The sequence below is a fragment of the Condylura cristata genome, unplaced genomic scaffold (assembly GCF_000260355.1).
Source record: "Condylura cristata isolate star-nosed mole 26May11 unplaced genomic scaffold, ConCri1.0 scaffold00001, whole genome shotgun sequence".
In the NCBI taxonomy this organism is placed as follows: Eukaryota; Metazoa; Chordata; class Mammalia; order Eulipotyphla; family Talpidae; genus Condylura; species Condylura cristata.
In genome coordinates, this window is record NW_004567102.1 from 36725244 (window position 1) to 36741087 (window position 15844).

Consider the following 15844-nt stretch of genomic DNA (forward strand, 5'->3'; position numbering starts at 1 on the left):
AAAAAGTTAACTTCTTATTCTTCATAAATATCCCCATCTCGCTGGATTATACTGTTATTTTTTTCAATATCTTGTTTCTTTTTTAAAAAAGATTTATTTATTTTTGTGTAGAAGAACTGGGATATAGGCCAAAGGTGCAGGTGAGGCGTGAGAGGATTCACCAGAGAAACAGTGGGGAACTGAACAGGTAGGCCAACTGAAATACCCTGCTGAGGGGAGCAGTGGGCAAGACAGGAGAGGTCTGCTGTGCCATGTGGGTCGCCTCCCTCGCTGGGGCTTGAACTCATGTTGTAGTAACTGGGGATAGCTTGATAGTTGAAACCCTGAGCCTCCAGGGAGTCCTCTATCCCAAGTTTCTTAAGTTGTATGCGTTTTGTTTCTTTTTTTACAAGTAGAGTGGAAGGTATACAGAAGGAGAGAGAGAGAGAGTGATTTTCCTACTGGTCTATGATATAGCTCATCATTTCAAAGCCTACTTATTCACTAAGCTCTTTTTTATTTTAGTGGCAAAAACTAATTTGCTCTAACTTGATTATCTTTCTGACATCTTTTGTTTGGACTGCTTTTTTGTTGTTATTGTTCTTTACTTTGTGGTATGGAACCCATGAAATATATGCCCTTTTCTTATTAAATTGTTAATTTAGTTGAGAACAAAACTTACTCCATGTAATATTCACAATATAACCACTTTCTAGGCTTTTCCTTCTTGATTCTTTTTAGAGTCCTCTTGTCTCACTTAGTATACCTTTAAAAACAGTGCCTGCTATTCTGCGGGAAGCAATTCCAGCCACCACTCGCCATATTGATTCCCAGCTTCAGATTGCCCAGGACCAGGCTTACCGCTACACAGCCATCCTTGAGAAAGTAGCAGAGAACCCACTGCTGACGGCAGAATTTCAGTCCTCTATGTTGAAAGAAGTACTGTATAATGTGCGGCAATATGAGATCTTCCTTCAGATCATTTTGGTGAGTTAATATCCTAAGATCTGACCTTTTCCATAGAATACAGTATATTTATGTTATGGAGTTTTCTGGCCTCCTCTTCATTTATTTTTTCTATCTTAATGACTTGACACTGCTTTCAGATGTGCTTGATCTGTCTTCTCCCGTCTTCTAGTATAGATTGAGAAAAGAAAGATAAACATCCAGATGACCTGACTTCATTGCAACAAACTGGGAGTAGTCCCCAGAACTGACTGTCTCTGATTTTAGTTTGATTAGGACTTTATTTGCTGCAGTGAACAAATTTGAATTTTTTGGAAAAGATAAAAGAAGGGGTGATCACAGTCCTATTAACTGTCTTAGCTGAGATAACAGAATTCTATCCTCTGTGGGCTTTTGAAGTGCAAGGCAGTTGCCAAAGACAGAAAGCTGTTTATTAGTATTATGCAAGTACAAATTGTATTTCACAAATATCATTTCTTAAAACATGTACTTCAAGACTTCTGTAGACTTCTTCTTCCCAAGTTATACTTGCAGGGGTTCACTCATAGGATAGACATCACAGGACTTATTGATTTTTCCTGACAATGCTGATTTAAAAAATCAGTTAGGTAGAATTTGTGCTTGATTTAAGACATAAAATGCCCATGACCATGCCCATGGAAGAGTGTATGAGGAATTTATTAATAAAGGGGAGTGGGGTGGGGAGAGGAAGGAAGCTGTGGTCACATGTTTTCTTCAAACATTTGACTGTGTTATGAAAAACACATTTTTTTAAAAAGTTACAACATTTCTAGAGAGATAACTTTGCAATAAAAATGCAACGATATTGTGAACATTTTTTTTTTGTAAAATATAAACAGTGATTTTTCTAAGATATTTTTCTAAGTTCTATGGGCCTACTCTGCAAATGGACCCTGCAAATCTAGTTTGGCCAGAGAGGAGGTCGACTTCAATCACACTTTTTAAAAAGCGTTATATATAGGGTGTAATTTTTCACCTCAGAGGTCCCCATTTGCATATTAATTTTACTTTCTTGTAACTATTGCACTAATATAAAATGCTTAAAGTATAACATTTTCATCTTTGATTCCTAAAACAAAATTAATGTACAGAGGAGGGAAACACTGGGAGAGGCAAGAGATCTAGAAAATAGGGTACGTAATATTTATGGGAAATAAAGCAGAAGGAGAAGAAATACCTAAAGAGTAATAGGGTAAAATGAAAACTGGGTGGATGTCACATTTGAGAACTTAAATTTTCATTAGAGGAAAATTAGGTAACATTTTATATTTCTTATGAAGTAATTATTTTTGCCATTAAAAAAAGAAAAAAGGTTTTGTAAAATATAGACTAGCCAAACATATGGTTAGGCAGCAGTTATCTGAGAATTCAAAATACTCTTTTTTCTTTTCAAATAAATGTCACTCTTTCACACTGTACCACTAAACCCTCATCAGCCACTTCTGGCTCATCTCAGGCAGTGCAGTGGAAGTGGGTAAGAGCCGGGTCTGGGCTCAGCCTCGGGTGTAGAATCCTGACTCTTTGTTTTCCTAGTTATAATTCTTAGGCAATTTACTTACTTTTCTGTACCTTGGTTTTCTTATTTGCATTTGTACTTTTTGTTTTGTAAAGTATGTAATATAGTGCTTATCACATAATAAGACTAAATACTAGCAATTTTTCAAATTGAACGTTGCAGTACTTTATTTCTAGATTGCATTGTTGTACTAGAAATAGACTGCTTTGCTTTCAGTGCTGTGATTTTTAAGATTTTCTGTTCCTTGAATATAATTTTATTAAATGTTGCTATCAAACTAATTTTCTGAGGAATATCTTGTTAATTTCATCCTTGAGGAGGAGGGAAATAGCAGGTATGCACTACTGTGTCAGTGTAATATACTGAATATAAGAGTCTATCTGTATACATTTGAAAACAATCACAGCTATTGTGTTTCAGGAGCTTCATCTACCCAGTAAATGTCTCTTGAGCACCATCTATATGCCAGAACTGTTCCTCACATTGGGGCTGCCGCTTAGTGTTTCTGTTCTCACGGAGCTTACCTTTGGGGATATGGAAAACAATTAGGGCTTAAAATACAGATGAGTTTATGGTGAATTATCAAAATCTGCATTTGAATATGTTGTTTTCACAGTCAGATATAATTACTTGTGCTCAAGAAGTAGAAATGATGGTAAAGCAGTTAGGAGCCCAAATGGAGCAATTAAAAATGACGGTTAAATCTAAAATTGCTGTCCCAACATCACAAGTCTTTGTAAGTATTTCCCATCAGCTTTGATTTCTTTTAAAGGTGAAGATATTTTTAAAGCCTATAAAATTGGATAAAACTAATTATAGTTATACATTTATTAAGAATAAAGTAAATATAAATAAAAAGTAAAGTAAAATATAAAGTAAATATAGTACTGAAAATATAATACTGATTTTATACAATTGGTCCTATTCTTTATGGTTGTTCTCTAGTATTAGTATAAATTAGGTAAGAGGATTCCCTTCATAAGCAATTGCTACTAAGGGAAATGTAGATGTGTATTACAATTATCTTCAAGTAAATACTGGCTGTGGCAACAACAGTAATCCATTATACAGTGTTGAAAATGTTTAGAGTAGCTAGTTAGAAATTGCCACCTCCAACTATGAGATAATAAAATTTGTGTCCTCTCTGGAAGGGGAAATAACCATTTTGCTTACTAGACTGGACTTATGCCAACTTTCTAATTATTTGCATTATCTTAGGGGCAAATCTGGTAACCCCAGGGAGGTATAAGATGCACATGTGGTAATTTATATAGCATATAAAATACTTCATCTCTTATAGTTTTCTATAGTCATCCCTAACATTTTATTTTATTTATTTATTAAAGATGTATTTATCTTTGTGTAGAGAAACTGGGGTGTAGGCCAGAGGTGCTGGTGGTAAGAGGATTTATCAGAGACTGAGGCAGATCTACTGAAATACACAGCTGAGGGGAACAGCGGGTGAGACAGGAGAGGTCTGCTGTGTCATATGTGAGTTACTTTGGGTATTGAACTCTGAACTCTGTAGTGGTGATAGTGCACCTTAGGCCACCAGGGAGGCCCCTGCAATATTTATTTTTATAAAGCAAGAAATAAGAGGTTAAGTTGTTTCACTTATAGCTAGGTTCTGGTTAAATTTTTAATTTGTTTCTTCTATAAACCAGTGAACTTTAATATAAATAAAATTGTTTTATGTCACTGAACTAAAATTTTTAATCTGCCTTAAGATATAAGACACAAGCCTTAAGATATATCTCTAGACTCTCCAGCATATTTGAATCATGATTGCCCCAGATAAACCTAATTATACTGAGACATATTTAACTTTTTTTTTTTTAATCAAAAAGAGGATAACTTCCCCTTGACTTTTTGAGGTAAAGTATCCATAAGTCTTTCTTAGTGAATCAAATGTGTTTGACTTCTTTGGAGTAAATTCACTTTGTGACTATCTTACCATTATAAAATGCAAGTTTATTTTCTCATAATACATTAATCCAATTTCTATCTAGATAGATTCTAGTTCTGACTTCATGAGACTATCATTGTAAGAATTAATTTTTTTACAAGTGAATATTTGTATTTACTTTTTTATTTTTTTTAAGATTTATTTATTTACCCATACAGAACTGGGGTACAGGCCAGAGGTGAGGGGGCGGTGAGAGGATTCACCAGAGACAGAGTGGGGAGCAGAACAGGCTGACTGATGAAGTACACTGCTGAGGGGAACAGCGGGTGGGTCAGGAGAGGTCTGCCACACCACGTGGGTCAGCTCCAGGGCAGTTAGGATTGAACTCAAGCGGGAAGGGCATTAGCTTCTTGGGCTGTGCTTTAACCTGCTGCGCCACCAGGGAGGGCCCTGTATTTACTTTTAAGAGTACAGTAACTTATATTTTTTTCACAGTTACATTTAAAATATTTTTTCTTTCCTCAGCCCATCTTCATTGCGCTTTCTAATCTGTGGACTGGCTTTCAGGACGAAACTGTTTTAATTAGCGTCCTCACTAATTTAACTACACACCTTGAGCCATTTCTGGGCTCTCATGAACTATTCTTTCCTGAAAAAGTATTGCAAGATCTTCTTGAAGGAATAACTGTGAAAACTGATGTGTATAGAATGAAAGAACACATGGGTAATGGTAGTCAGCCATGATTTCCTTTGCCTCTGAAAATTACCTGCAGAATAAAGTCACTTTTTTATATTAAAATTTAATGTTTTACTTTTCTAATGAAGTATTAAGCATTCTTGATTGTAAGAATATTTATGTTCCTTGTAGAAAATATGGAAGACAGAAGTATAGAAGCTGAATTTCTTCCTATCTAGTCCTAACATTATTATCAGTGTGTTGCTTAGCAATGGTGGCTTGTGCATTTGTATTTCTATTATAGTCTTAATGATTTCATTGTTGATCTGGGGTAGAAAGGCTACTAACTCTTAAATAAAGCTCCCTTTGTTTGGATTGCTCTTTGCCACATATCTACCTCAGATTCAGGTTGAAATTTGTAAATCAGTAAATTTTATCCTTGTAAATTAATCAAACTTATTTTAGTGCCTTTAAGAGATGCACTTATTTATATAGGAATACTATCTTTACCAATAAATTCCTTTTTACTTTTTTGCCTTATTTTATCTTAGCAGAAAGCAGATACTCTTTTTATATATTTCATTATATTGTCTATTATTAATGACAACTGGAAATACAGAAAAGATCCCAAAATACAAGCTGGGAGTTGAGTTGTTGCCTAAAACTGAAAGCTTTTCCAGGATAAGAACTTAGATAATTTGCTCTCTAAATGTGCTTTTCAAATTCTGTTTTTATAGAAGTGGAATAAAAATGTAGCAGTAATTTCCACTCTTTTTATTGAATATATAAAATTTGGAAACTTTGTCAAAGATATTCAAGATCTTTTACAGTTAAAAGTTTTTCCTACTGAATTCATTTTATTAAAACAGCATATCTATGATATGCTAGATGAAATCAAAAGTTAAAGTCACTTTGTTAATAGATATTCAACTCAACTATTTTGGCAAGTTTACTTGCAACTTCTTAGAATTAGGTGTGTCATTTCCTACCATATTTCACAACTTTTTATTCACAGAACATTAGAAGTTACTGCTCCAGTGAGTTGGGAGACTCAGTGTTCTTCAGAGGGAATTTAATATACACTTGTCATATTGCATAGCTATTTAGGCTTTCAGATATATCAGGGAAAAGTAAAACAAAAACAAAACAAACATTTTCACTTTCCTCAAGGAATGTATTTCCCTTTTATTTGTAGCCACAGTTATGTTGAGTATCTATAGCTCCATGCACAGAATTGTAGGTCAGATTTAGAATTTTGATAGAGCAATGTTTTATAAATATAATTTTTTATTTGTGTAAAAAATAGCTAATTTGCTTTTCAAAGTAAATTGGTAACAGTAGGGAGACTTTTCAAAAGTGCAAAGAATAAAAATTGTTCATCTTGTTATCTAAGTTACTAAATGTCCTTGATTCTTCCTGCTCAGAATGTTCTCCTCTGTTTCAAGAAGCAGTAATTCCTAATACTATATATTCAAAGTATTTTGCCACCTAATATGCTATTAAGAGCTATCCTATCTTGAGTGAAGTTGATCTGTAGCAAACTTTTCTGCTCATATCCGTGGGTTGTTTCTTCTTCTCACTGAATAATGTTTTCCTTATCCTCTTTTCATTTTAGAAGATAGAGTACAATTGGCAGATTTCAGAAAACTGGAATGGCTTTTCCCGGAAACAACAGCAAATTTTGATAAGTTGTTAATTCAGTATCGGGGATTTTGTGCTTACACATTTGCTACAACAGATGGTCTTCTCCTTCCAGGTACTTATTCAGAAATAATATTGTCCCGCCTTCCCTTCCTTAATTTGTTTTTTATATGCAATACTGTCATTTTCAATTAATCACTCTTTAAAACTTTATGGAATCTGGTGGCTAACTAGGAAAGCAGCTAATCTAGCATTTCTCTGTGATGTAGATATTACTAAAGCTTCTCCTAAATAAAGAGTAACTCAGAAATTGAGATGAAGTACAGTAGCATCCAAAAATGCTGTGTGTTGGAAACAAGGGGTCAGCCAGGGCTAGATTCTTCTGCCACTAATCTCTTTCTCCCTTTATTTTTTTAATGTTTCACAGTTGGGTACAACCTTTTTTCATTACAGAAAATTATTGGGATTGTGTGTATACAGGCAAAGAATATACAAATCAATATTTTATGGTATTTTTGGAATGTCAGTAATTAAAGGTTCATCATTGGGAGTGAGAATAAAAGAGGATTCTGAATCCCCGTGATGGTCATTGATGGGGAAAAAGCAAGTAAGAGCAAGTGGAAGTAAAAAGAGATGGAATGTAGACTTTTTCCCTTTTCTTCCCTTGTCTTCTGTTTTTCTGTTCTGTTCAAATTGGAAGGGATGTCAGGAGAGCCACACAGAGAGAAAAATATGAAGTCAGTTAGTGGCAGAGGTTGCTAGCATGCTTGCAGTCAGTGGTCCTGTTGAACTGTGGTATAACCTTCAGCAAATGTTATGACTCTGTACACCTCAGTTTTTGCATCAGGAAAAACAGAAGGACCAAGAAAGTCTGTGTGTTCCCTTTCAACTTCCACCAACACTGATTCTAAGAGGGAGATATAGAAAAGTAGAAAGATTTGTGCAACTGTTTTCAAAATCCTCTCTGGGAGCTTCCCTAGTGGCCTAGGCATTAAATCTCAGCACTGTCGCTGTGAGGGCCTGAGTTTGATACCAGGGAGGTGACCCACTTGGCGCAGCAGACCTTTTTTCTTGCCACTACTACACCCCTCAGCAGTGTATTTCAGTAGATATGCCTGTTCTGCTCCCCACTCTGTCTTTTGTGAATCCTCTCACCACCTCCCTTTTCCCCACCCCTGTAGCTCTGGCCTACACCCCAGTTCTTGTATGCATATATAAATTTTTTAAAATCTTAAAAAAAAAACCTCTCGATTGTAGCTAGTACTGATTACTTTATTTCCCTTTACTACATTATGTCTACCTATTACAGCGGCATCCTGTACTATGTCAGAGCAATTCTGCAGGATTTTTCTCCTCCTACTGGGGACCACAGACCTCATGCCTTAAAGCTGGACATGACACTGTGCGTGTGAGATTTACAGTCAGATCCTTTTTCAGATGGCTTCATTGATTTTATTCTTTACCATCCTTTCCTTTGCTTAATACTTCAGCCCCACTGCCCTCCTTTCTGTTATTGAACATTCCAAGCCAATTTTCTATTGAGAGCCTTTGTGCCAGCTGTTATTTCCTGCTCTTGGCAAGCTCTGCCCCATATAGCTGCATGTAGGTCTTCTTCACTTTATTCAGCCTTCTCTGAATTAAAAATATCAGTCTCACCTTCCTTCCAGACATTAAATATTAAAGCAAGTTCAAGGAGATTTTGAAAAACCTGACAGATGTCTAAAAGACTTCCATAAAAGATTTTTAACATATGACAGCTGAATAGTGAAATTTTTAAAATTTTCCTTCAAAATGAGAACATTTAATAGTAATTTCACATAAAATATAATTTCACATATAATTTAAACTTACTAGTTATAGCTTTGTGGCAAATCAACACCTAAGTGGTAGATTAAAAATGGGGTGTATAGAGAAAAGTTTTGAGGGTATATTATGAATATGAAAATCACTTAATACTGCATGCCTAAATCACTTCCTTTTCTTAATTTTCAGGAAATCCAGCAATTGGAATTTTAAAATACAAAGAACAGTATTACACTTTTAATACAAGAGATGCTGCGTATGCATTTGCAGAAAATCCTGAAAAGTATATTGATTTAATTAGAGAAAAAGCCAAAAAAAATGCAGAATTGATTCAGTTACTGGAACTTCATCAACAGTTTGAAACTCTCATACCATATTCTCAGGTAAGCAGGGTTGGTCTTATAAAAATTCTCAATATTTAAAAATACAGTTCATTAAAATGTTTTATTTTGTTGTAGAATAATTCTCAAGCCCAGGCAGAAAAAGGGTCAGATGAAGACCTTTATAGGTTATCTGAAAGGGATTCATCCACGTGATGGTCATGAATAAAACACACATAGAGTAATGAAAAAAAGACAGTAAGTTCCACTGATGAATTAAGACTAGAAAAATCTGAATGAGAAAGACTACTTAGATAAGTAAATTGACAGTATTTCCTTATGTAAAATTGAAGGAGCTCAGCACAAATAACATAGTCAATAATTTATTGTGAATTGTATAATAACAGGTTTACATCACAATAATTTGAAAGACTGAAAAATGGATCTGAAGGTGTGTTTCTTTATAGACAAGTGTCTATTTGTTAACTTATTCAGCAGATATTTACAGAGCCACTTACTGTGTGCTAGGAATTATTTTGGCACAGGGGATTTAGCAATGAGCAAAACTCCTTGCCTGTGTGGAACTCTCATTCTAATGAGGAATAGTCTCAGTTTCTTCCTCTAGTCTTTCATTTGTATTGCTCATCTCCTAATTATTCTGTCTCTTTTATCTCATTCATATCTTCTCTTTTTAACTCGCTAAAATTAAAGCCAAAAAATATATGGTTTAAAATGTTTATTATTTGCTACTTCTCTTCTCTGATCATTTAGACTCTGAAGCAGGTTGGTTTTGGTTCAAGTCAGCAGGAATCCAAGTAGCCACTGGCAAGAGGACTGTCAGCACAGGGAATAATCAGAGCACATGGGCAGGAAAGTCTGGGAATAAACTATTCTGAACTCAGTGGTTGGAGGGGATGAGTGTGCAAGGCATTTGTGGCATTAGGACCCTGGACAGCGCAGTTGGTGTGCTAGCTCTGAGATCTTGCTACCTATCTGTTTGTCGGACACTCGGGCTTCCTTTGGGACTAGGAAGTTCTCCAGAACACTCAAAGTTCCTTCTGTGGAGAGTTTGGTCTGTTCGGAATCTTTCAGTATGTGGGTCAAATGACAGGCCTTCAACCTTTGACTAAACTGAGATAATTGCTCTCAAAATTATTCGACCATTTTTAACTCTAGTTTCTGGGGTTTTGCTACTTACCAGTAATCCTGCTAGTACTTGGCTATTACCTAGATATGTCATTTTTGCCAATGTGATGAATTAAAGATGGCTATTTGTTTTACAGTATTTTTCTAATCGTGAACGTCATCATCTCTTCTTGCATCTGCTGCCCTTTGCTTCTCTTCATTTCCTTATATCTATCATCCATTCAGATGTCAACTGGATTTCTTTTTCTGTACTACTTTGTCTTTAACTTGCCAATTTACAGATCTTTGTCTTCTAAATATTAATCTGTTTTCAGTTATGAAATTCAAAGGCTTTTCCCCAGCCTGCCTCCTTTCTCTTAGCTTTGTCTGAGACCTTCATTGAAGACACCCTTAATTTTAATGTAGCCCTATCTATCTCTATTTTCCCTTTAAAGATTGTGCCTCTGAAGTCTTATTTTGGAAATCCTTTTTCTTAAAGTTATTAGTTTTCATTTTCTTCTGCTTTGTTTTCCACATATCGGTCTTTAGTCCATTTGGAGAAAATAAACAGTTCTGACTTTGTTTTTCTTAATGTAGTAGTAATATTTTTTATGTAGTGTGCCAGTTTTCCTGACATTTGCTATAATGTATGATTTTCCCACTAAACTTTACTATACTAGCAATTAATTCTCATATGAAATTAATTTGTTTCTAGGTTCTCAATTCTCTTCCACTGGTCTTTTTGTTTAACTCTATGCTGACCCATACTGCTTGAGTTACTACTGCTTTGTCAAATATTTTATCATTTCATTGAACAAGTCCTCTTCTCTGCCTTTTATTTTTTTCAAAATTGTCTTGGCTCATGGATCTTTATATGCTTATGTAAATTTCTTAAAAGCTTTACCAAATTGCTCTCCTTCCCCCAATATTCCTGGGATTTTAATCAGAATTGCATTAAAATAAGAAAACGTTTTGTATGGAGATTTATATTTTTTATATTGGGTTTTCCAGTCATAAAAGTATCATATGCTTATTTTTGCTAAAACGGTATAAAGATAAATTTAAAATCTAAACTGAGAAGGCTGTTTGGGCACTCCCTTGTGGCACAAGGGTTAATGCATAGCACTATGAAGCTATCCACAGCCACTGCAGCTAGAGTTCAGTCCCAGCCAGAGAGCTGGCCCATATGGTACAGCAGACTTCTCCTGTCCTGCCCAATGCTCCCTTCAGCAGTGTATTTCAGTCAGTCTGCCTGTTCTGCTCCTCCCTCTGTCTCTGGTGAATTTATTTATGCATGCAAGAACTGGGTACAGGCCAGAGGTGCAGGGGCAGTGAAAGGACTCACCAGAGACAGAGTGGGGAGCAGAACAAGCAGACTGACTGAAATACACTACTGAGGGGAGCAGTGGGTGAGTCAGGAGAGATCTGCTGCGCCAATTGGGTCTCCTCCGGGGTGGGGATCGAACTCATGCTAAAGTGGCTTTAGCTTCTTAGTGCTGTGCTTTAGCCCACTGTGCCACCAGGGAGGGCCCTAGAGCTGTAATTTTTAATGGTAAAATTATCTATGTAGCCAAGATATTTAGAAAATGTACCATTGTATAAAAATACTAACCACTGTATCCAAACATTGCTGTATCTCAGCACTCGTATATGTACCCTTTTCAGTTGTACTCTTCTCGGCTTTTGCCTGGCACTGACTTCTTTGTGAAATTCTTACCATTTGAGTAATATCACTAACCAACATATTTCTGTAAAATGACTCTTTTGCCCAGTTTTTTTATTAGCTTATGTATCTTAGTGATATGTAAGAGGTACATTTTCAAAAATGAATTTTCAATGCTAATTCTTTATTAGATATATGTATAGTACATATGTCCTCACTGCGGCTTCCCCCCCCCATTCTTTTTTGGGTAGCTTTTGGTGAGCAAAATGTGTTCGTTTTAGTGTGTAATTTGTCATTCTTTTTTATTCATGTCTTGAACCATTATGGTTTGTTTAAGAAATACTCATGTCTTCTTAGGTCATAAAAATATTCTCTGCACTGTTTCTGAAAAAAAAAAAAAAAAAAGGATATGCCCCACTAGTCTTTAATCCATTTTTTATGTCTGGTGGGAAGTGACATATCCCATATCTAGTATAATTTTTCCACTTGATAGTGAATTGTCCCAGACCATTTGTTCAGTGCTCTTTTCCCCTTGATCTACAGTGTCTTATATGTGCTCTCTGATCTGTCAGATTATTCATTTAAAAAAATTCCTCTAACTATATCTCACTACAACTTTATAATAAGCTTTAATATATGGTAAATTTTCTTTCTTTCTTTTTTTTTGTAAAGTAAATTTTCCCACTCCTTTTCCTATATCTTGACTGAGCCTGACACTTGCAAATTTGAGAATTACATAGTCAAGTTAGATTTAAAAAAAAAAATCTTGAAGGAATTATTTATTAGCATGTCTACTGACAAGAATTCTTTGGTTTTGCTATCACTGTTCATGTACAGAGTTGTAAGATCGCTCACGAAAATGAAAAGCTAGAATCAAATAAACAAAAATATGATGTAAATAAATAGACTGTGCAGTTTTCCATTAAAAAAATAATTTTCCCCTACATGCTTGGTCTTTACCTCCCCTTTCTATTTTAATCCCTAGTTGTTTTTCAATGACTTTTTATGCATGTAGAAATCAGTTTTCTCCTTTTATGCATATAGAAATCAGTTTTCTCCTTCCATATAGTGCTGTAGTCATTATTATTTATTTGCATGTTATTACTTTTTTCCATATATTTTTATCTAGCTATTTCATATGATTTCAAAGGCAAAATATATATACCTGTACTAAATGGTAGGCAGTCAGTGATGAGCTGTTGATTAATTTGGGGAAAGGAGTTAATCTCTTCTTTTGTACTGAGCTCAGTTCCTTAAACTTTCAATCTGTGCTTCAGCAACTTCATATACAGCATAACCATACTTTGTTTGTACTGGAATTACTGAATGCCTATTTTTTTAAATAGTGAAACTTCTAGGTGACCTACCAGAAAATGAACATATTCAACTAAAATAAATAAACAAGCCAATAAACAAATACCAAAAAATTTGGATAGTAATCAAGCTATGTATGCATAGTTTAAGATATATACTAAGAGTGTTTCAATACTTTAAACAGATGTGATTTTTACTTAATGTTTAATAGTTATTTTAAACTTTCCATTCCAACACGGTATTAATTATGCTTTCCTGGGAAAATTGCAGAGTGTTTGATCTGAGCATGAATAATGTTGTGTTTACCCCTTTGAAAATCCACTTTCTCCATTAAGTTTTAAAAGTCAGGCACAAAGCCAAGATGCCCAGGAAAGTAATTACCCTCAGATCAGTAATTATGAGCATATTTTCTCTGCTGGCATTTATAAACATATTCCACATTCAGAAATTTCTGCTTTTTCTAATTATTTGTTAAGGTTTAGCTAAATATTTTGAGTTGCCTACAGATGATATTTTCATAAATGTTAATTATAAAACTCCATTTATTTAGATGAAAGATGTTGACAAACACTATATAAAACCAATTACAATGTGTGAAAGTAGTACACAGACGGATACACACATATTGCCACCAACAATTGTAAGATCATATGAGTGGAATGAATGGGAATTGAGAAGAAAAGCTATAAAACTGGTTTGTAACAATATTTTCTACAATTATAAGGTGGGGAATGTTAATGTTTTTCATAGAGTTGGTACATTGAATTATTTATATGAATTGTACATGGAGTTTTTTGCTAATATTAAAATAATGGCACTGTTCATTATCGGCAGCTTTAAATAAGATTATCTTCTAATTTTAAGTGTATATAGATCACAGAAACATGAAACTATTCTCAAGTTATATCATGTAATAACTTTCTCTTTTGATCTGTATGTTTTCATTATTGTGTATCTATTGTAGTTTTAGGTTACTGTGCTAACCTATAAGATGCTAATATTTAAAGTACTCTTATCATCCTCTAATCACTAAAAGTATATATACCTTTTTCTTTTGGGTGTTTTTTTTTTTGAGGAGCAGAATGTTACCTCTGTCACATCACAGATACTCTCCCCTCTTATCATCAACATGTTCTCTCCATACATTGAGCAGTGTCATCCCTCTAATTCTCATTCACCTTTACAGTAGTACTTACCCTTAAATCGTATTGTTGAAATTCTCAGCCCTGACTGCCTCAATGGATATTTTTCTGTTCACCATTTTTTATAGTATCTTGTTAAATGAATAGCAGCATATTTTTAAGAGTGTAAGGGGAATGACCTCAAGTATGTGGATAGGTATCGGTAGCCTTTTCTTGGTATATTTTACCCATCTTTTTAACTGAAATCAGGTGTGAAAAGAAGCAAAGACTATCCTAATGAGAATAGAGATTGCTCACAGCTTGTTTTACCAAGCTAGTAGGCCACAATCACTTGGGTTCAGCAGAGATGCAAAGAAGGCAGAGGAGCATGAAAGCCTTGTGAATGAAGTGGAAGGATTCGAATATTCTCTGGAGGTTGTTGACATTGGGACCATGGGAACAGCTAACTAGAAGTGGTGGCATTTATGTGATTGATTTGGTTATTATATTTAGATTTCTCTGGTTAGTCCTGAATTGGAAGTGGAAGGGTCAAAAAGTGGGGAAAGGTGAGAAGGTGGGTGGTGGGGCAGCCAAACGGTGAGGAGCTGATCAAATCCTGACTGTCCTGGGCTGTTTGCTGCAGAGGTAGTGGGTCAGAGTCCTGCTGTCATATTTGTCTAGCCCTTGTCTCTGGATGTTCAGTCTCTCACAGGTGTCCCACTAAGCACATTATTTCCCTGCTTCCCCTTGCTTTTACCCTCTCTGGGAACTCCTTTGTCTTAAAAAAAAAAAAAAAAGGATGGCTCTTGAGGTGATTGTTAGGTGAAATAAATCAGAAAGGTGAAAGAATTGTGGATGTCTTCATTCATATGTGGAATATAAAGAAACAAATTAAATGAACAAACAAAACAAAGCAAAACAAACTCTTAGATTCTGACACAGAGTGGAAATTATCTGAAGGGAGAGGTGTGGGGACAGGTAAATCAGGTAGAGGGGTTTGAGTGTATGGTGGTGGATAGCATCTAGACCTTTGGTAGTGGGTGTAGTGTGGCATGTGTAGTCCAGGTGTGAAGCTATACACCTGAACTTTTGCGGTGTTGTAAACCAGTTTTACCTCAATAAAATAAACTGTATTCTCTTTCTATTTAGGCCAATTTGCGTCAGAAAGTGACTCATTCGGTACAAACTGATCTTAGTCACATGAGAAGAGAAAATTGTTCACAGGTGTACCCACCAAAGGACGCTGGCACTCAGTCTATGAGAGAAGGCAGTACCCGCGTGCCCAGACCCCAGATTTACTTAGCTGGTCTCCGAGGGGGACTGACTAAAACCACCTTTGGGGTCAAGGTGAATTTAACCAGAGCTGTCGATGAAACATAGAGAGCATAGATTTAAAAACATATAGCACCTAATTACTAAACAGTGGCAAATACTATTTGAAAAATTTTCATCCATGAAAATTAGTTAAGTTTGTGGTCGTGTGAATGTTCTTTTGATTCTCATTTACATTCACTGTCAATCTGTGATAAAACATTAAAAGTTGTTTTCTGTAATGCCAGTTTCATCTTGTTAAAGTGAAATTGTGATGCCATTTAGGTATTAATATAAAATTATTATGACTAGAAGTTTATTGTTAAAATCATTTAATGTTAAGCATTAACATTTTAAAACAGTATAAACTACAACTCTTCTTGTATGTCATCGTCTTTAAATACCACTTTTTTCTACTTTTGCCTTTTTCATTCTGTCACGTGGAATTTATCCCATAGACATTTATCAAATTCTTTTGGTCT

General features: G+C 35.1%; 1 protein-coding gene across 2 annotated transcripts in view; it reads left to right on the top strand.

Annotated features, from left to right (window-relative positions):
• The window catches only part of LOC101627441 (chromosome unknown open reading frame, human C6orf165), a 23160-nt gene extending 7316 nt beyond the window's left edge, over positions 1 to 15844 (top strand). Inside the window, exons 6-12 of one of the 2 annotated variants that reach the window (XM_004673675.2) lie at positions 758 to 966; positions 3099 to 3218; positions 4914 to 5112; positions 6680 to 6820; positions 8698 to 8891; positions 13481 to 13624; positions 15201 to 15844. In XM_004673675.2, the coding sequence (XP_004673732.1) occupies positions 758 to 966; positions 3099 to 3218; positions 4914 to 5112; positions 6680 to 6820; positions 8698 to 8891; positions 13481 to 13624; positions 15201 to 15431 (1238 nt within the window). In that variant the 3' untranslated portion in view covers positions 15432 to 15844. The remainder of the gene's footprint in view (positions 1 to 757; positions 967 to 3098; positions 3219 to 4913; positions 5113 to 6679; positions 6821 to 8697; positions 8892 to 13480; positions 13625 to 15200) is intronic. The other variant, XM_012720429.1, reaches the window with a different exon arrangement.